Source organism: Hypanus sabinus, chromosome 11, assembly GCF_030144855.1.
Source record: "Hypanus sabinus isolate sHypSab1 chromosome 11, sHypSab1.hap1, whole genome shotgun sequence".
Lineage (NCBI taxonomy): Eukaryota > Metazoa > Chordata > Chondrichthyes > Myliobatiformes > Dasyatidae > Hypanus > Hypanus sabinus.
This window is the reverse complement of record NC_082716.1, coordinates 96,738,594-96,760,741: the sequence shown is the minus strand read 5'-3', so window position 1 is coordinate 96,760,741 and position 22,148 is coordinate 96,738,594. Positions and strand designations below refer to the sequence as shown.

General features: G+C 41.2%; 1 protein-coding gene across 5 annotated transcripts in view; it reads left to right on the top strand.

Moving 5' to 3' along the window:
• The window catches only part of zbtb37 (zinc finger and BTB domain containing 37), a 56,796-nt gene that overhangs the window by 13,922 nt on the left and 20,726 nt on the right, over window positions 1–22,148 (top strand). For all 5 annotated transcript variants that reach the window (XM_059984937.1, XM_059984938.1, XM_059984942.1 and 2 more), the window contains one exon: window positions 8,182–8,284. In XM_059984937.1, coding sequence (XP_059840920.1) covers window positions 8,182–8,284 — 103 coding nt within the window. The remainder of the gene's footprint in view (window positions 1–8,181; window positions 8,285–22,148) is intronic.

Here is a 22,148-nt window from a genome sequence, read left to right as displayed (position 1 = left end):
ATACTGCATAGTGGTATCCAAAGCTAATGTGAGAATCATCACCTTGTCATGGTGGAGAGACTTGTGAGTTCTGAGGTGGCAAGAGCAGTGTTGTCTGGAGATTAGCCATCTGGCGCTTAGCTCCTGGAAGGGTCACTCATGACAGTAAAGTCAAGGAGGCAGTTCCAGACAAAGAGCAATCCAACCAGAACCTTAACAATGGCACGGGTTAACAATCATGACATATTGCAACGGTAGTAAAGGCAGAGAAAGATCCCCAGTCATCTTGCATTCCATGCCACTGGACCCTGACCCCCTGACTCTGATCTGTAAGGACTGTATTGCGGCTGCCCTTGCATCAGTTTTCTGAAGTTAAACAAAACCATTTACAGACTTTATCCATTAAGTTAATCCACCATAATATCTGGGACATTTCAGATCGGGTCCACGGCACTCTAAAGGGGAAGGGTCAGCAGCCAGAAGTATTGGTTCATATTGGCACTAATGACATAGGTAGGAAGAAGGAGGAAATTTTAAAGAGAGAATTTAGAGAGTTAGGTAAGGAAAGCTGGATTGCTCTCTGTGCTGTGTGCCAGTGAGAATAAGAATAAGATGATTTGGCAGATGAGGAATTGGTGTGAGAGCAGGTTTTCAGATTTCTGGATCATTGGGATCTCTTCTGGGGAAGGACAATATCCTTGTGGGCACATTTGCTAGAGTTGTTGGGGAGGTTGTAAATTAATTTGGCAGAGGATGGGAATCAGAGTGATAGGGCTGAGTTGGTATCTAAGCAGATGCAGTGTGTATGTTGAAAGAGGTGATGAATATACAGGACTAAACGTGTTACATTTGAGTGCACACAGTATACAGAATAAGGTACATGATGTTGTAGCGCAGTTAGAGATTGACAGGTATGACTGAGTCGTGGCTGAAAGAAGATCAAAGTTGAGAGCTTAACTTCGAACGATATTGTATTGAAAGGACAGGCAGCTAGGCAGAGGGGGTGGGATGGCTCTGTTGTTAAAAGATGAAATCAAATCCAGGAGGATATGACATAGGATTGGAATATGAAGAATCCTAGTGGGTAGAGTTAAGAAACTGCAAAAGTAAAAAGACCCTGATAGGAGTTATATATAGGCCTCCTGACAGTAGCCAGGATGTGAAATACAAATTACAATGGGAAATAGAAAAGGCATGTCAAAAGGGCAGTGTTATGAGGAATTTCAATAATCAGGTAGATTGGGAGAATCAGGTTGGTACCGGATACCGAGAGAGAATTTGTAGGATACCTATGAAATGGTTTTTAAGATCAGTTTGTGGTAACCCACTAGGGGAAAGGTTATTTTGGATTAGGTATTACGTAATGAACCACATTTGATTAGGGACCTTAAGATATAGGAACCCTTAGAACGCAGTGATCATAATATGATAGAATGCAATTTGAGAGGGAGAAATTAAGGTCACACGTATCAGTATTATAATGTTCAAGGGAATTATAGAGGCATGAGAGAGGAGCTGGCCAAAGTTGATTGGAAGGAGATACTAGCAGATGATGGCAAAACAGCAAGTGCTGGAGTAACTGGGAGCAGTTTGGAAGGTGCAGGATAGATACATCCCAAAGAAGAAGTTTTTTAAAGGAAGGATGATGCAACCATGACTGACAAGGGAAGTCAAAGCTAACATAAAAGCAAAAGAGAGGGCATATAGTAGAGCAAAAGTTAGTGGGAAGTTAGAGGATTGGGAAACTTTTAAAATCCAACAGAAGGCAACTTAACAGCCATAAAGAGGTGAAAGATGAAATATGAAGGTAAGCCCACCAGTAACATGCTGAAAGTTCTAGATTGTCAGGGGGCAGAAATGAGTGCAGTTGTTGGGAGAAGGTGTTTGAGAAGCTGGAAATTCTGAAAGTAGATAAGTCATAGAAACATAGAAGAACATAGAAATATTTTGGATTGAGTATTATGTAATACATAAAAACATCTGGAACAGAGAGTCGACAACCTAGGGTTCTGAAAGAGGTAGCTGAAGAGATTGTGGAGGCATTAGTAATGATCTTAAACGAATCACTAGATTCTGGTAATGGTTTCAGAGGACTGGAAAATTGCAGGTGTCATTCCACTCTTTAAGAAAGGAAATTATAGGCCAGTTAGCCTGACCTCATGTTTTGGAAGATGCCGGAGATGCTTGTTAAGGATGATAAAATAGGCCAAAGTCAGCATGGTTTCTTAAGGGAAAATTTTGCCTGAGGAAATATTAAGTAGGATAAACAAAGGAGAGTCAGTGGATATTATGTATTTGGATTTTCAGAAGGCCTTTGACAAGGGACCACATATGTGGCTGCTTAACAAGACAAAAGCCTATGGTATTACAGGAAAGATACTAGCTTGGATAGTGCAGTCGCTGATTGGCAGAGGCAAATAATGGGAATAAAGGAACCCTTTTCTAGTTAACTGCCGGTGACTAGTGCTGTTCCACAGGGGTGGGTGTTGGGACCGTTTCCTTTTTACGTTATATGTAATGATTTGCATGATGGAATTCATGGCTTTGTGACCAGGTTTACAGATAATACAAAGGTAGGTGGAAGGGCAGGTAGGGTTGAAGACCAGGGAGTCTGGTGAAGGACTTATGACTTGGGTAAGAGAATGGAAAGAAGTGACAGATGGAATACAGTGTCTGGAAGTGTATGAATAGAGGAACATCCATTTACAATGGGGATGAGGAATTTCTTTAGCCAGAGGGTGCTGACTCTATAGAATTTGATGCCACAGGGAACTGTGGAGGCCAGTTTATTGCGTATAGTTAAGGCAGAGAGTGATAGTTTCTTGATTAGTCAGTGTGTGAAAGATTATGGGGAGAAGGCAGGAGAATGGGATTGAGAGGGAAGAGGGATTAGCCATGATGAAATGACAGAGTAGACTCGGGCTGAATGGCCTATCTTTTTTTTGCTTTTCTGTCTTATGGTGTTAATACAGAATATATGGATTTCAGGTCGGCCTCTACATCCACTTGCCAGCTGACAAACCCTTAGGAGAGCATTATACCTGATTGGAGTGATTGTACTACTTCTACAAATTTATGGAATTTATGGAAGGCTTGTTGACTTTTAAGGGAATGTTTCTTTCTACTTACCCTATTTACTAGTAAGAAACCTTATGGCAGTGGTAACTAAGACCATGGGGCTTGTTTAAGGTGAGAAGCAAGCAGTTTAGAGAGGCTATAAGGAAGAATTTTTTTCACACAGAAGGTAGTTATATTGAATATGGTGATAGGCACTGTAACAGTATTTTCCAAGCATCTGTACGAGAGTTGAATCACCGAGGTATATTAGGCTGTGGACCAAGTACTGACAAATGGGATTCATATAGATGGGTCAATGGCTGGTATTGATCATATGTGCTGAAGAGGCTGTTTTCATGCTGTATGACTCAATAACATTGGTGGGAGTTACTAAGAGATCACTAATTAATGCTTATAATATTATGCATGACATAAATCAGGAAATTTGAGTGCATATTTATAGTGATAAAGTAATTATAGATGTTAATTTGGATAAGTTAAATAAAGTGGGAAAGAAATCTTGAAATATATGCAAGTTGGCTTTCTAGATCAGTATATTGTGGAACATCAAGCAATCTCATGGTGTGCATTGGTGAAGAACTTGTATGTTAGTAATTATGTTGTTAAAGAGCCTTTAGAATAGAGTGATCATAAATACTTTGTGTTGAAAATTATAATTAACATTGCAAAAAAAATATTTTACAGTACAGCAGAGAAAGTTAACAAACTGACTTCAACTCTATCACTTTCCCTTATTCTCTCCATTCTCTGTAACTTAAAACAGATTTGATTTGCGGGGCAGCATGGTAGCGTAACAGTTAACATGACGCTACTACAGCTTGGGTCGTTGGAGTTAAAATCTGGCGTTCTCTGTAAGAAAGTTTGTGAGTCCTTCCCATGAAGTACCTGGACTTCCTCCAGGTGCTCTGGTGTCTTCCCGCAGTCCAAATATGTACCAGATAGTTGATTAATTGGTTATTGTAAATTGGCCTGTGGTTAGGCTAGGAATTAATCAGTGGGTTGTTGGTCGGCACTGTACTGTACTTTACCTATTCTGCACTGTACCTCTGAATGAATAAATAAACAAACATTTAACTTTGCCCCATTCTGATGAACCATGATTAACTGAAACTTTAGTTTTGTATCTCTTTCTATAGATAATTCAATGGCTCAATTTAAGAATGTATACAATATACAACCTGAAATTCTTTCTCTTCGCAGACATCCACAAAACAGAGAGAAAACCCTCAAAAAATGAATGACAGGAAATGCTAGAACCCCCCTCCCCATCTCCCCACTTGCTCCAGCAAAAGCATCATTCCCCACCCCACCTACCAAGCAAACAGTAGCAAAGCTCCTAGAGACCATAATATAAAAAGTCCATCAAAAAGTCTTCAAAGTTCAAGGTAAAGTTATTATCAGAGTACATACATTTCTACACATCCAACCCTGAGATTCTTTTTCTGCGTGCATACTTAGCAACTCTATAGAGTAGTAACTGCAAACATCAGGAACCGTTAACTGTAAAGAAATTGTGCAAATACAGATATAAATAAATAGCAATAAATAATAAGCATGAAATAACAATGTTACAGAATCCTTAAATTAGTGTAGCTATCCCCTTTGGTTCAAGAGCCTGATGGTGGAGGGGTAGTAACAGTTTTTGAACCTGGTGATATGCGTTCTGGGGCACCTATACCTTCTACCTGATGGCAACAGCAAGAAAAGAGCATAGCCTGGGTGGTGAGGATCTTTGGTGATTTGATGCTGCTTTTCTCCAGCAACGTTTCATGCTCAGCTGTTGGGAGGGTTTTACCTGTGATGTACTGGGATGAATCCACTACCTTTTTTATGATTTTCCACTCAAAGGCATTGGTGTACCCATACCAGGCTATAATGCAGCTATTCAGCACATATTCCACCACACGTCTGTAGAAGTTTGCCAAGGTTTTCGATGACATGATGTCCACAGACTCCTAAGATAGCACCTCGACATCTCAACAGGCTCTCTCTCTCTCTCACTAAGATATCACTCCTGCCACAACGAGAGGAGAAACCAACAGCTCACTGTTTCAGTGTAACAGTCTGCAGTGTTGCTTATTTAAACAGCAGTGTACACTGCTATCCTGATGTTTTAATCTCCTGCGACGCTTCATTCGGCCAAACCTGTGTGGAATCAGATCATTCTCAGGGCTGCAGGACCACACCCCAAAGGCGCACATCTTTAGCCTGCCTAGAGATATTGAAATCGTTAGGCTACTAGATGAGCTCCAAGAGCAGGAACCGTAAAGAACTGCAATTTGAATGCAGCTGTAGATCTGAACTCCAGTGGGTTCCCAGCCACCTTGAAAAGGAAAAAAAAGACAATAAATAGAAGAAATTAAACTGTTTTGTGGATGAACTAGAAGAAGTCACCCTCTATCGCCATCTGTAGCTCTTCCTCCTGGCCTTCGTTTTCCACTTTGACTTCAGACTTCTAGCATTCGTCATGAGGGGAAAACACTTACATTCCTTTTTTTCTCTGTCAGTGGATGAGATCACACTTTCGTCATTGTTTTCTTGTTTACTTAAGCCTTCTTGCATCCTGTCTGCAGTCCACATTGCTACTTAGTTTTCTTTCATTAGAATCATACAATCTCCTCATCCATGCCATTTTACATTATGAATAACTGGGTCCCACCTCTAGTCCCTGCAGCACTTTGCTCGTTACAGTATCAAGGGTTGATTATTCCTACCCTACATTTTCAGTCCCACACCTTGTTTAATAACTTCTTGTGTAGCACCTTATGAAAAGTCTCTTGGAAGGCTTAATATACCGCTTTGAAAAAAACTGAGTGATACATATTAGTATTTTGGGGAACATCAAGAAGAATGGGGGAAATCAGGAGGACCATATAGAAATTGTTATAACATTGAAACAGATGACGGATTCAGCAGCAGAGTGGGTGATGTGACTTAACAGAGCTGAATCGCCAGAGAAAACCTTAAGCTGTTAATATTGAAGTCTTTATTCAATATAGATCTTCTGGATGTAATCTAGTTCTCTCCTGACACAGTGTTTTATACTTATGAACAAAAAGATGAAAATAACTTTAATGACTGTTTAAATGGCTACAATTATCTACTTTAAAATTTTGAATGTAAACAGGTAACTTCACAGAATTAAACTTGAATTGAATTTAATTTAAAACTTACATCCATCCAACACAAGGGAGTAAAAATCTTTATGTTATGACTCCCTTGCAATGTACAGACGTGCATTTATAAGTCTACTGGCTCGTAGAAAGAAGCTGTCCCGTAGCCTGTTGGTCCTGGCTTTTATGCTGCGGTACCGTTTGCCAGACGGAAGCAGCTGAAGCAGTTTATGGTTGGGGTGACTGGTGTCCCTGATAATCTTCCAGGCCTTCTTTTTGTACCTGTTGCTGTAAATGTCCTCAGTGGAGAGAAGTTCATGTCCACAGATGCACTTGGCTGTCCGTACCACTCTCTGCAGTGCCCAGCGATCAAGGTTGGTGCAGTTTCCGTACCAGGCGGTGATACAGCCAGTCAGGATGCTCTCAATGGTGCCCCTGTAGAAGGTTTTGAGGATTTGGGGACTCATTCCGAACTTCTTCAGTCACCTGAGGTGGAAGAGACGCTGTTGTGCTTTTTTGCCACACAGCCGGTGTGTACAGTCCAGGTGAGATCTTCAGTGATTTGTATACTGAGGAACTTAAAACTACTCATCCTCTCAACTGCAGAGGATGTTGATCACTGATGTTGATTAGGGCGAGCCTGTCTCCGTTCCTCCTGTAATCCACAATCAGCTCTTTTTTTTTGGACATTGAGGGAGAGTTTGTTACCTTGGCACCACTGTGTCGGGGCGTTAACCTCTCCTCTGTAGGCTGTCTCATCACCGCTAAAAATAAGGACTCTAAAAATCAGCCATGATCTCAGAATGGCGGTGCAGACTCGAGGGGCCGAATGGTCTACTTCTGCACCTATTGTCTATTGTCTATAGTGCGGTGGCTGTGGTGTCATCAATAAACTGGTTCAGTTGGTAGGTGAATCGTAGGGGGTCCAGTGTAGGTGGTAAAATGCTGCAGATGTAGTCTTTAACCAGCCTCTCAAAGCATTTGCTTGTATTTGAGGTAAGTGCGTCAGGGCACCAATCATTTAGGCATGCTACCTTGGTTTCCTTAGGTACAGAGACAATGATGGGCCACTTGAAGCAGGATGGTATTACACACTGGGAAAAGGAGAGATTAAAAATATCCGTAAACACATCAGCCATCTGTTCTGCACACACTTTGAGGACCTGCTCTCAAAGCTTACATATTTACAAAGATGGTGTGCCCCACTAACTGAACTCTTTTTGAATATTCAAATACTTTTGGTGGTCTGATAGCTTCTGAGCACAAACTCCAGACACCCAAAATGTACTTTTATTGCAATGTTGAGAGATAGCTCTTTGATCATACAACTAGCCAGAATATTGTGACAAAAGTGATCTGTCCTGAACTTTGCATTAAGTGGGAGAGATATGCTTTCAACAATATGCTAATAAAGGAGATGTCCAATCAATGCCTTCCCTTTTCTCAAACTGAAGTTTTCAATTGCCACCAATTAACATGAACATGAAGGTCTTTTGTCTTCCCCTCTGCAGTGACAATCGTATGTAATCAGAATGTCCCACACCCAGTGACGGGTTTCAGTAATATTAGTGTCAGTTGAAATAAGTTAAATTGTAAACAGGCTTTATTCCATGAAGACTGGTTCTCATTTTGATTATTTGTCAGCTATCCAGGATTTCATAACTCCAGAATTATCCCCAACAGGTGAAACTGGCAGATGTGCAGAGGTAGAGATAGTCAGTTGTAGTGATAGCATGGATATGTAGTCTGATGCATTGGCTGCAACATAATGCTGAGATTGCAAGCAGTCTAGCTCAGTTTTAGACATTTGCCAGATAGAAGTAGTGGAATCAGTAGTTTGGGAGCAGACTCACATAAGGAAAGTGAAGAGAATGACTTTTCCACACTAGTTCCTGTCAGAATATTTTCTCGCTATATAGTATGTATGTGTTTAGTCTCAATTTCCTGTCCATTTGCTGCACTCCCCTATTTGCTGACTAAACTGTCCGTCATTGCTATGCTTGTTGAACAGATTTAGCCCATCAGGCAGCGTAGTTTGCACCGTGTCAGAGCGTCACAGAGCGAGGAGCGAGTCTCCAGGCAAAATTGAAGAGCAGAAGCAGTCCAATGCACAGGTAATTATCAGCACCCATAGGGTCATTATATTATTTGTATTGTAATTAACCAGCTCCAACTTTTATTTCAGGCAGAACTTTTGTTTCTAAGTCCAGAGATTTTGTTTTCCAAATGTAGGATGATCCTTGAGATTGGAATTTTTGAGGCTATATGGTTGAGTGGTGCCGCAACAGAATATCAGTAAGACCATGCAATTGATTTTGGACTTCAGGAAGGCAAAGTCAAGGGAACCTCATTGAGGGATCAGTAGTGGAAAGGGTGTGTAGTTTCAAGTTTCTGGGTGTCAACATCTCTAAAGATCTATCCTGGGCCCAACATATGGATGCAATTACAAAGAAGTCACCAAAGACATTTGCGGATTGCTACAGATGTACCATGGAGAGCATTCTAACTAGCTACGTCACTGGAGGGGCCACTGCAATGGATCAGTAAAAGCTGCAGAAGGTTGCAAGCTCAGCTAGCTTCATCATAGGCTCTTGCCTTCTCAGCCTTGAAGACATCTTCAATAGGGTGATGCCTCAGAAAGGTGGCATCTGTCATTAAGGACTCCCATCACCAGGAGGTACACCTCTCATCACCTCTCATCACTATCGTCAAGGAGGAGGTACAGGAGCCTGAAGACACATACTCAATGTTTCAGGAACAGCATCTTCCCCTCCAAATCAGATATACAAATGGATAATAAACCCATTAACACTACCTCACTACTTTTCCTATCTTTTTGTATTATATGTACATTAAACCTGATTCTGATTCTGATATTTGTGGTATCTGCAGAGGTGTTGCCTTTGTTGTTATAAGTATCTCTCAAGATTTTATACAGCAGGTATATGCATGTTTTGGGAAACCAGAAATCGTTGAATTTTAGAATTAAAGAACTTTGTGAACCACAGGTCCATTATCATTCATTCCTCCCAAGCACTTCCAAATGTCATATACTTATCTCATATTTTCTGAAGAGAATTTGTTTAATTTGAATTAATTTATTTCTCACAGACTTTTCTGAAGAACTTGTTCCTTTTTTTTCGGAGTCTTAAAGATATTCCAGATACTGGAATCTGAAGTAAAAAGATAAGCAGTGGGTGAAGAATATTAATGGGTCAGGCAGCATCTGCAGAGAGAAATGGACAGTCAATGTTTTGAGTCCTTCATTATGACTGAAAGAGTTCATGCACCACTTTCCTTTCATGTCAGATTCCATTATCTGCAGCCCCTTGTCACCTCTACCCATTACCTCAGCCTCTATCGCTGTTTCCACTTCCCCTTCCTCTACCTGTAGGTTTCTTTACCATTTCACCCCTTCATCTAGTTCCACATTTCACCTGCCAGCTCCTGCCTTGTCCCTTCCCCTCACCTCTGCGTACTGGCTATCTTCCCTCCTTTAGTCCATTTGACCGTCTATTTGTCTCCACTGCTGCTGGTTGACACACTGAGTTCCTGAAGCTCAATGTTTTCTGCACCTCTGAAATGATAGACTGGTGTCTAACACACAAGCATGTTGCGAATGGGATTGGAGAAGAAGAATCTCAAAATATTCAATACATGACAAACAACAATAGACCAATCATCAATCCCTGTGACGCACGACTAGTCACAGGCCTCCATTTAGAGAAACAACTGTCTACTACTACTCTCTGGCTTGTGCTAAACCAGTGTTGAATTGAAGTTACTACTTCGTCATAAATGCCAAGCAACTGAACCTTCAAGACCAGCTACCCTTGAGGGACTTTTTCAAAGATCTTGTTAAAGTTCACGTAGACTATGTTTGCTGTCTCAACTTTTCTTGGTAATCTCTTTTAAAAAACTCTTTTTAAAACGTGGATTAGAAATGATCTACCATACACAAGCCATATTGACTATCCCTTATCAGGCCCTGTCTATCCAAATATTTATATATCTGCTCCCTTAGAATACCTTCCAATAATTTATCCACTAATGATGTCAAGCTCACCGGTCTATAATTTCCCAGCTTATTCTTAGAGCCTAACTTGAACAAGGGGGCAACACCAACTATCCTGCCCTCTAGCACTCACCCATCTTGTCCATATTTTTCTGTTCTGGGACCCCTGCTCTTTGTGATTTTCATAAATGCCTTGGATGAGGAAGTGGAAGGGGGACATGCAGGTTGAAGGTTGTTCATGACCTTGTTCATGAAGGTTGTTGGAGTTGTGGATAGTGTGGAGAGTGACAAGATTCAGAGCTGGGCTGAAGAGTGGCAGATGGAGTTCAACCCAGAAAAATTATTTGCATCATCAATAGGGGCAGGAGAAGTACCAAGGGATTGGAAGGTTGTAAATGTTGTTCCCTTGTTCAAGAAAGGGAGTAGAGATAACCCAGGAAATTATAGACGTGTGAGTCTTACTTCATTGGTGGACAAGTTGTTGGAGAACATCCTGAGAGGCAGGGTTTATGAGCATTTGGAGAGATATAATCTGATTAGAGATAGTCAGCATGGCTTTGTCAAGGGCAGGTCATGTCTTTTGAACCTGATTGAATTATTTGAGGATGCAATTAAACACTTTGAAGGTAGATTAGTGGATGTAGTGTATATGGATTTCAGTAAGGCATTTGATAGGTTCCCCATGTGCTGCTCGTTCAGAAAGTAATGAGGCATGGGATCCTTGCTTTGTGGATGCAGAATTGGCTTGCCCTCAGAAGGCAAAGGGTGGCTGTGAATGGTTCTTATTTTGCATGGAGATTGGTGACCAGTGGTGTTCTGCTGGTGTCTGTTCTGGGACCCCTCCTCTTTGCGATTTTTTTTATATATATATAAATGACCTGGATGAGGAAATGGAAGAGTGGGTTAGTAAGTTTGCTGATGTCACAAAAGTTGGGGATATTGTGGATAGTGTGGAATGTTGTCAGAGGTTACTGTGCAACATTGATAGGATGCAGAACATTGATAGGGTCTGTGTTCATAGGACACTCAAAGCTGCTGCGCAGGTTGACAGTGTTGTTAAGAAGGCATTTGGTGTGTTGGACTTCAAGCATGGGATTGAGTTCAAGAGCCGTGAGGTAATTTTACAGCTATATAAGAACTTAGTTAGACCCCATTTGGAGTACTGTGTCCAGTTCTGGTCACCTCATTTCAGGAAGGATATGGATACTATAGTTAGAGTGCAGAGGAGATTTACAAGGATGTTGCCTAGATTGGAGAGTGTGCCTTATGAGAATAGGTTGAGTCAACTTGGCCTTTTCTCCTTGGAGTGATGGGCAATGGGAGTTGACCTGATAGAGATGAGAGGCATTGATCGTGTTGATAGCCAGAAGCTTTTTCCCAGGGCTGAAATGGCTAACACAAGGGGGCATAGTTTTAAGGTGCTTGGAAGTAAGTACAAGGGTGCATGTGTGGACTGCATTGCCAGAGAATGTGGTAGAGGGGGATTCAATAGGGTCTTTTAAGAGACTCAGATAGGTAGATGGAGCTTAGAAAAATAGAGGGCTATGTGGTAGAGAAATACTAGGCAGTTTCTAGATTAGGGTTACATGGTTGGTACAATATTGTGGGCCGAAGGGCCTAAAATGTGCTGTAGATTTCTACGTTTCTAAATGTGAAGTGATTCATTATGGAAGGTCAAATTTGAAAGCAGAATACAAGATTAATGTCAAGATTCCTGGCCGTGTGGAGAAACAGAGGGATCTTGGGGTCCACATCCCTCAGAGTTGATGTGCAAGTTGATAGGGTTATTAAGAAGGCGTGTGGTATATTGGTTTTCCTTAGTTGGGGATTGCGTTTGGGTGCCGTGAGGTAATTTTGCTGTTTCATAAAATTCTGGTTAGACCACACATGGAATATTGCTCAGTTCTTGTCACATCATTATAGGAAGGATGTGGAAGTTTTAGCAAAGATGCAAAGGAGATTTTACCAGGATGCTGCCTGAACCTGCCTTAGGAAGATAGGTTGAGTGAGCTAGGGCTTTTCTCTTTGGAGTGAAGGATGAGAGGTGACTTAATAGGGATGTACAAGATGATAAGAGGCATTGATTAAGTGGATAGACAGACTTTTTCCCAGGTCAAAGATGGCTAATACAAGGGGACATATGAATGTTTAGCTTTTTAAACTTGGCTACCAAAATATTGTCTTTTAGGTTTTCCAGCTATTCTTTAACAATTGGTGTATTAGGAAGCCACTTAAGTTGTCTGTGTGTTCAGGGAGAACTTAATGAAGCAAGTTGAAAGAACTTCAGTTTACTGTCAGGGAAATGGAAGAGTTGTAGTTGAATCAAGAGAGATAAAGGCTGTAGTCTACTTCAGAAGAGACACTTTCCTTGGTGTATTGTGAGAAGGCAGATACTCTTTCTCCAGCGTGGTGAGAAAGAGGCTGGCTACTGAGATAAAGGAGGCATGGTTGGAAATTTTGAAGGTGGATTAGAGCGATATAGTTGGTTGGTTGGCTGCACAACTGCATTGTAGCATTGTTGGAATGTGGTGATGTTGCAGAAAGTGTGTCACTGGCACGGCAATACTGTGGGATATTATGCCCATATTTTAATGATCTAAGCAGGTTTGTACTGAGCTTCATCAGGGTTAGAGGCTCAGTTTTATTGTTTACATCATCTATTGCCCTCACTGGCATCTCTGTTACATTTCTCCACTTAAATTGCAGGTGAATCCATCTATTGTATTTGCCTAGTCAGTGGATCTGTTCAATCTAACTGGTCTACGGTATCATACCTTCATCATAGTCGCGTTTAATTCTGTACTCCATTCACTGAGTTAACACAGTCCTTCACACCCATTACTCTTTCTCGTCTTGCAGAAAAGGGCATAAGATAGAAGGGAGAATACAGAACATGGATCTATTATTCGAGAAGGGAATCAGGTTAATGCTGGAAACTATAGACCAGTGAGTTTCATGTCAGTGGTAGGGAAGATGCTGGAGAGAATTTTTAAGGGATAGGATTTAACAAACATTTGGAAAACCATGGCTTAATTAGGGAGAGTCAGCATAGTTTTGTGCAGGGCAAGTCATGTCTTACTAATTAATTGACTTTTTTAGACAAGTTGACAAAGATGATTGATGAAGGTAGAGCTGTGGATGTTGTCTCTCTTGGTCCCTCATGGGAAGCTCATTCAGAAGATTAAGATGCATGGGAGCTGTGGTGAATAGGCCATTTGGATTTACAACTGGCTTTCACATAAAAGACAGGGTAGTGATTGAAGGAACTGATTCTAGCTGGAGGTCTATGATTACTGATGTTCTGTGGGGATCTGTACTGGATCTCTGCTGTTTGTTATGTATATAATTACCTTTATGAAAATGTAAATGGGTAAATGTAAATTTGCAAATTATACGAAGACTGGTGGTATTGTGGATAGAGTAGAAGACTGGCAAAGAATACAGTTGGATATAGATAAATTGCAGATATGGGCAGGTAAATGTCAGATCGAGTTTAACAGCAGATAGCAGATGTAGTGAAGCATTGCAAGTTTGTAGGTCAAATGCAAAGAGATAGTGCACTATTAAGGGCAAGGTTCTTAACAGTGTTAATGAGCAGAGGGATTTGGGGTCCAGTGGCTACGCAGGTTAATAATGCATATGACAAGCTTGAGTTGAGGCATTGAGTTCAAGAGTCAGGAAGTTATGTTGCAGCCTTATAAGACTCTAGTTAGGCTGCATCTGGAGTATTGCATGCAGTTCTGTTTGTCCCATTATAGGAAGGGTGTCAAGGTTTGGAGATGCTGCAGAAGAGGTTTACCAGGGTACTGTTTAGATTAGAGGCCATATGCTATAACAAGAGGTTGGATAAACTTGGGTTGTTTTCTCTGGAGTGGTGGAAGCTGAGGAGAGATCTGTTAGAGGTGTATAAGATTTTGATAGGCTTAAATAGAATAGACAGACTGTATCTTTTCCCAGAGTTGAAATGCCTAATACCAAAACACATGCATTTAAGGAGAGAGAGTAAGTTCTTAAAACACAAGTGTGAGGGGCAAGTTTTTTTTTACACAGAAGTGGTGGGTGCAATTGGGGTGATAGCAGAGGCAGATATAATAGAGATGTTTAAATAGGCTCATGAATAGAAGGATATAGACATTGTGTAGGCACAAGAGATTAGTTGGCTATTTGATTATTAATTTAATTGGTTCAGCACAACATTGGTCAAAAAGCCTGTTTCTGTGCTGTGCTGTTCTGTGTTCATGGGATCTCCATGGATCTGGGTGTTTGCTAAAGAAAGGGGCATGAAGTTTCAGCTTCCTTGATCATCTAAGGAGAGAGTTGCCAGTCTTGGTAACTCGTACTGCAGTTAATGACAAGTCACCTAAAGCCAAGTAGCACTCTATGTGGACTTTCAACTGGTGATCTTTTCTTCTCAAGCAATGAAGACCAGATTGTAAAATGGGTACAGCTGTGAAGAGTGTGCAATGGAGGACAAGTTCTGCCTGGGTGGTGAACCTTAATAGGTCAAGACACCATTCATTGTATTTAAGGCAATGGTATGTGACCAGTCAAAGCATGTTTGGGTGGTGTGTGAGGCATGTCTGATTTAATTTGATAGAAATGTAGGGAATTCTGATGAAAGGAAGAATCAAGGAGCTGTAGTAGCCAATTTGCAATGTACTGGCAGGCCTTCTAAGCATGAAGACCACAACTGTTAGAGAGTGAGGATGATGCACCCCACTTTCCACAGAAGGAGTGGCTTATAGCATAAATAGTCTTACACTTGTATCAATTGAAATCAAACATTGCTTACAGATCACCCATGCAGACTTTGATGGTCACATCATTGTATTAAATAAAATGACTTGGCCTGTTAAGGTCGCAATATTCATTGGTTGGCTCCAGAATGACTTTGTAACATTTCTGGAGTGGGGATTAGTGGAGGAATGGTGTCTGCATCTATTTGAGATGTGTTGCATTGGGGTAAATAGGATCATAAGTTATATTGCATAAAAATGTATCTTTCTGCACATTGTGTTCATGCCCACCAAACACACCCACCTATACCAATCACATTTACCATCACTTGGTAGTAGCGTTCTGTGCCTTGGCAATTCTAGTACTTGGCAATCCAGATACTAGTTAAATATTGTAGAGTCCATTTACTCTGACAGTATAAGATATGTTAACATTTAAAGTCTGTATTCCAAATTCCAACCACCCTCTGAGAGGAAAAGTCTTTCTCAGATCCTCTGGAAACTACTTGGCCTACTCTGGCCAAACTATTCTGCTCTCTGGTTTTGGATTTCTTCATGTTAGGGGGAAAAAATCTTACCATCTACCCAATGCACGCCTGGCACAATTTTGCATATGAATTCCTCTTCCTTTCCAAGGATACTCAGCCTATCCAATCCCTATTCAGTACTGAAACTTTTTAAACAGAGCAGCTTGGGCAGAAATGAGTTATATTACTGGCATATTGTTCTAGGTGCTTATAACTCACTGGGTAGTAAAATATCCCCTTAAGACCCCCTCAAACCCCTATCTACATCCTGCAGTTTCCCACAGTCTACTGTCTCTATACCCCTCATTATTTTGTAAACCTCAATCACATATCCTCTTAACTTCATTGACTCCAAGGAAAACAGACCCAGCCTCTTGTCATAACTGAAACATTCCATCCCCGGCAACCCAGTGAACCTCTGCATCTTCTCCTGTAGCTTCACATTCTTCCTACACTGTGGAATTAGCACTGCATGCTGTACTTCAGCTGAGGTCTGACCAATGTTTTATAAGTTTGGAGTCACCTCTTATATTCTCTGCCCAGACTAAATAGACTCCTATCCCACGTGCCTTCTTAATCACGTGTACAGTGGCGTGCAAAAGCTTGGCCACCCCTGGTCAAAATTTCTGTTACTGTGAATAGCTAATTGAGTAAAAGATGACCTGATTTCCAAAAGGCATAAAGTTACAGAAGACACATTTCTTTAATATTTTAAGCAAGAGTACTTTTTTATTTCCATCTTTTAAAGTTTCAAAATACAAAAAAGGAAAAGGGCCGAAAGCAAAAGTTTGGGCACCCTGCATGGTCAGTACTTGGTAACACCCCCTTTGACAAGTATCACAGCTTTCTGTAGCTAGCTATGAGTCTTCCAGTTCTTGTTTGGGGGATTTTTGCCAATTCTTCCTTGCAAAAGGCTTCTAGTTCTGAGAGATTCTTGGGCCATCTTGCACGCACTGTTCTTTTGAGGTCTATCCACAGATTTTCGATGATGCTTAGGTTGGGGGAATGTGAGGGCCATGGCAAAACCTTCAGCTTGTGCCTCTTGAGATAGTCCATTGTGGTTTTTGAGGTGTGTTTAGGATCCTGTTGTAGAAGCTATCCTCTTTTCATCTTCAGCTATTTTACAGCTGGTATGATATTTGCTTCCAGAATTTGCTGATATTTAATTCATTCTTCCCTCTACCAGTGAAATGTTCCCCATGCCACTGGCTGCAATACAAGCCTAAAGCATGATCGATCCACCTTCATGCTTAACAATTGGAGAGATGTTCTTTTCATGAAATTCTGCACCTTTTTTCTCCAAATATACCTAAGCTCATTGAAGCAAAAAAGTTCCATTTTAACTTCATCAGTTCACAGGACTTGTTTCCAAAATGCATCATGCTTGTTTAGACATTCCTTTGCAAACTTCTGACACTGAATTTTGTTTAGGATGCAGGAAAGGTTTTCTTTTGATGACTCTTCAATGAAGGTCATATTTGTGCAGGTGTCACTGCACAGTGGAACAGTGCACCACCACTCCAGAGTCTGCTAAATCTTCTTGAAGGTCTTTTGCAGTCAAACAGGGGTTTTGATTTGCCTTTCTAGCAATCCTACGAGCAGTTCTCTGGCAAAGTTTTCTTGGTCTTCCAGACCTCAACTTGACCTCTACTGTTCCTGTTAACTGCCATTTCTTAATTACGTTATGAACTGAGGAAATGGCTACCTGAAAACACTTAGCTATCTGCTTATAGTCTTCTCCTGCTTTGTGGGTATCATTTACAGTGTATTTTAGTTTTCAGCATGCTAGGCAGCTGCTGATTATTGGGACAAGGTTTGAGGAGTCAGGGTATTTATAAAGCTTTGAAATTTGCATCATCTGGCCTTTCCTAATGATGATTGTGAACAAGCCATAGCCCTAACAAGCTAATTAAGGTCTGAGACCTCGGTAAAAGTTATTTGAGTGCTCAAATCTCTTGGGGTGCCCAAACTTTTGCATGGTGCTCCTTTCCTTTTTTTCACTCTAAAATTGTACAAAACAAAAATAGATCTTGATTAAAATGTTGAAAAGAATGTTTCATCATTAACTTTATGACTTTTGGCCTCTTAGGTGCTCCCAGGCTGCATTTATCAGAATTAAACTCCATCTGCCATTTCTCAGTCCATTTCACCAACACATAAATATCACCCTACCCTTTGCACTGTTAACCAATCCACCAATCTTCATTTCATCTGTGAACACTGGTGATGTCTCCTATGTCCACATCCAAGTCATTCAGGTATATTACAAATAAGGACCTAAGCAATTATCTTTGTGAAATACCATTTGTCACATATACCCAGTCACAAAAACAAGCCCTCTACCATCATCACTGTCTCCTATTACTGAGTCAATTCTGAATCCAATTTACTAATGTGGACAGAAGTTAGATCACATGGAACCCTAAACTTTTGATGAATCTCCCAAGTGGGACCTTGTCAGCGGCCTTACTGAAGTCCATTTAAAGCACATTTACTACACAGCTGTCATCAATAGCTTAGATTGGTTAGGGAGGATCTGTCTTTGACAAAGGTATTAATCAAAATCCAGAATGCTGTGGAGGCAAAAGGTATATGTTACTCTTTCAGATCAAACTCTATAACAGGATTCAGAGGGAAGAGGTAAGATTGTAAGTGTATAGAAGTACAAAGTTAATGAAGGAGGTGTGGGGGTAGAAGCAGAGGCTGCTGCAGTGATGATACTGGAGAGGATGCAGTTTTTTGTGAAATAGAGTCAGAGAGCACTATAGCATAGAAACAAACTCTTTGGACCATTTAGTCCATGCCAAGCTATTAATCTGCCCAGTCCCTAACTTGCACCTAGACCAAGACAACAAGAACTTCCTGCGTAATCTGTATGTAGTCCATGGCTTCACTGCTGCTTTGCTTCAGTTTTATAGTTTCTGTCCATCTTCTGAGTAAATACAGATGCAAAAAGTTGATTTAAGGTCTCTCTCATCTCTTTCGGCTCCATGCTACATATTTTCAAACTCATTGCTACAGTCGGAAGTTCCCACCTGCTTCAAAAGTGCAACGATGATACCAGTGCCCAAGAAGAGCAGGATAAGCTGCCTTAATGACTGTCGTCCAGTAACACTCAAAGCTACAGTGACAAAGTGCTTTGAGAGGATGGTTATGGTTACAATTAACTCCTGTCTCAGCAAGGACCTGGACCACTGCAAATTGCCTACGTTCACAATAGGTCTATGGTGGATGCAATCTGCTTGGCTCTTCACTTGGTCTTGGATCGCTTGGACAATACAAATGCCTATCTCAAGATGCTGTTTATTACAGCTCAGTGTTTAATACAATCGTTCCTACAGTTCTGATCAAAATGTTTCAGAACCTGGGCCTCTGTACATCCCTTTTCAACTTGATCCATGACATCCTGTGCCAAAAGACCACAACCTGTGCAGATTGGAAATACATCTTGATCTTGCTGACAATCGATACTGGCGCACCTCAGAGATGTGTACTTAGCATGATGCTCTAAAAGTCCATTGCGTCACTTTTTCTGAGTTCGGTGCCCAAAGATTTCATGTCCCTGGGCACTCAGCCTTAGTTCTTCCATCTCCCACGACACACCGATCTCCTGCCTGGACATGGACTTCCTATCCCCCTGTCTCCAGAGCCCTGAAAACTTGGATCTCCAAAGGCGAGCGAAGATGTTAGGCTGCGCTCTTGGTGTGCTGAACAACGGCCAGTTGTGAAAGCCACAGAGGGGTTCCCATTTCCACAAAGAACCATAGTCAGCATGTAACTCCAGGTTAGGGTCTTCAAAAGAACCCTGAAAGGGGAAAATAGGGATATTAAAGATGGAAATAGAGCAGTTTTCAAAGATGCAAGCAAAGGAGTGGCGGTTAAGCACCATTGGTTCTTTTAAGTTCTTCTCAGTACACACTATTGTTCCTTTTACCAAAATGAATTATCATACATTTCCCAATACTGTATTCCATCTGCCACTTTTTTGACCTTTCTTCCAATTTGTCTAAGTCCTGCTGCAATTGTATTGCTTCCTCAGCACTACTTACCCTCTCCCCACCTGTCTGTATCATCTGCACACTTTGCCACAAATCCATCGATTCCATTATTCAAATCATTGGCAAACAATGAGAAAAGTAGTGGTCCTAATACTGATCCCTGAGGAACACCACTAGTCACTGACAGCCAACCGACCAGAAAAGGACCCTTTTATTCCCATTCGCTGCCTCCTGCCTGTCAGTTATTCCTCTATCCATGCCAGTATCTTTCCTGTAATGCCATAGGATTTTATCTTCTTAAGCAACCTTATGTGTGGCATTTTATCAAATGCTTTCTGAAAATCCAAGTAAATGACATCCACTGCCTCTCCTTTGTCCACCCTGCTTGTTACTTCCTCGAAGGACTCTTAACAGATCTGTCAGGCAAAATTTCCCTTCACAGAAACCATGCTGACTGACTTATTTTATCATTAGTCTCCAAGTACTCCGAAACCTCACCCTTAATAATAGACTCCAACACATTCCCAACCACTGATATTAGGCTAATTGGCCTACGATTTTCTTTCTTTTACCATCCTCACTTCTTAAAGAGTGGAATGGCATTTGCAATCTTCCATTCCGCTGCGACTATTTTTGTAGACTGTTTTCTAAACAGGAGGGTAATTCAGACATCAGAGATACCAAGAGCCTTGGGAGTCCTCATGCAGGATTCTGTAAAGCTTAATTTGCAGGTTGAGTCAGAGGTAAGGAAGGTCAATGCAATGTTAGCATTCATTTCAAGAGGACTAGAATATAAAAGCATGGATACAATGCTGATGCTTTATAAAGCACTAGTCAGGCTTCACTTGGAGTATTGTTAGCAGTTTCGGGCCCCCTCAGAGGTTCATTTTATTGTTAAAGTATGCATGTACAACTCTCATATTCGCCTTCTTCAGATAGCCATGAAATACAGAAAAAAGAAAGAAAAGACATCAACCCCCACCCCACATGAAAAGGAAAAAGAAACAACTTTTGCTAACCCCAACCCCCCCCCCACCTCCTCCCTCACACACAAGCTAACAGATAGCCCACACAGAAAATGGTGGCTGGAACATCGAACCCCAAACCCCCAGCCCCCACCCTCCAAAAAAAGCAACAATAATATCAAATCCTTAACCTTCTCCCTCACAAAAAAATCAGTGACAATAACATCAAACCCCACAACCCCATCCCTCGCGGAAGAGAACAGTGACAATAGCATCAAACCACCAACCCCCCTCACTCATACATAAAAACTAACAGACTACCCACACAGAAAAACCAACAAAAACATCCAATCCCAAATCCCCAACCCCCCTTTTCTCACAGAAACAACATATCACCCACCCAGAGCCCTAACCCACCAATGGGCAAAAGAAACAAAAACAGAAAGCTGAAGGAGAGCGATATAAATTACAGTCCAATAATCACATAAATCTAATCTTAATCGAAGAAAGGATGCACTGACATTGGAGAGGGTCCAGAGCTGATTCACAAGAATGATTCCGGCAATGAGAAGGATAATGTATGAGGAGTGTTGAAAAGCTTAGATAGAGTGGATGTGGAAAGGATGGGAGGGGAGTCTACGACCAGATGGCACAGCCTCAAAATAGAAGATTTCTGTTTTCAACAGAGATGTGGAGGAATTTATTTAACCAGAGGGTGGTGAATCTGTGGAATTCATTGCCACAAAAAACTGTGGAGGCTAAGTCATTGAGTATTCTCAAAGCGGAGGTTGATAGCTTCTTGATTAGTAAGAGTGACAAAGGTTATGATAAGAAGGCAGGAGAAACGAGTTGAATGGGATAATAAATTAGCTATGATGGAATGGCGGAGCAGCCATTATAGGTCGAATGGCCTAATTCTGCTCTTATGACTTATGGTCTTATCCCTCAGCTTCTGATGCTCCAGAAACATAATGTGAACAACCTTTCTTTTTCGCTAAAACACTTCAATCCAGGCAACAGTCCAGTGAACCTCCTCTGCACTCTTTCCAACCCTTAGTGTTATTCAGTGACCAGAATTACACAAAATAATACAAATTTTGCTATTTTAATCTCTTTGAATAAAACTAAATCTCAGCAACTTTAAATTCCTTGGTGCTATTTTTACGAAAGATCTGTCCTGGGTCCAGCACGTAAATGCAATTGTGAAGAAAGCACGGCTGCACCTCTACTTCCTTAGGGGTTTATGGGGATTCAGTGTGATATCTAAAACTGACAAATTTCTATAGATGTGTAGTGGAGAGTATATTGACTGGTTGCATCACAGCCTGGTATGGAAACTCCAAAGCACTCGAATAAAAAATCCTATAAAAAGTAGTTGATATGGCTCCATTGGTCATGGGTAAAGCCCTCCCTGCCAAAGAACACATCTACATGAAACGTTGTTGCAGGAAAACAGCATCCATCATCAGGGACCCCCACCACCCATAACATACCCTCTTCTCGCTGCTGCCGCCAGGAAGAGGGTACAGGAGCCTCAGGACTCAGACCACCAGTTTCAGGAGCAGTTACTACCCATCAGCCATCAGGCTCTTGAATCAAAGGGGATAACTTCACTCAACTTTACCTGTCCCATCATTTACCTGTTCCCAGAACCAATGGACTCAATTTCAAGGACTCTTCATCTCATGTACTCTATATTTATCACTTATTATTTCTTACTTTTCGTCTGCACAATTT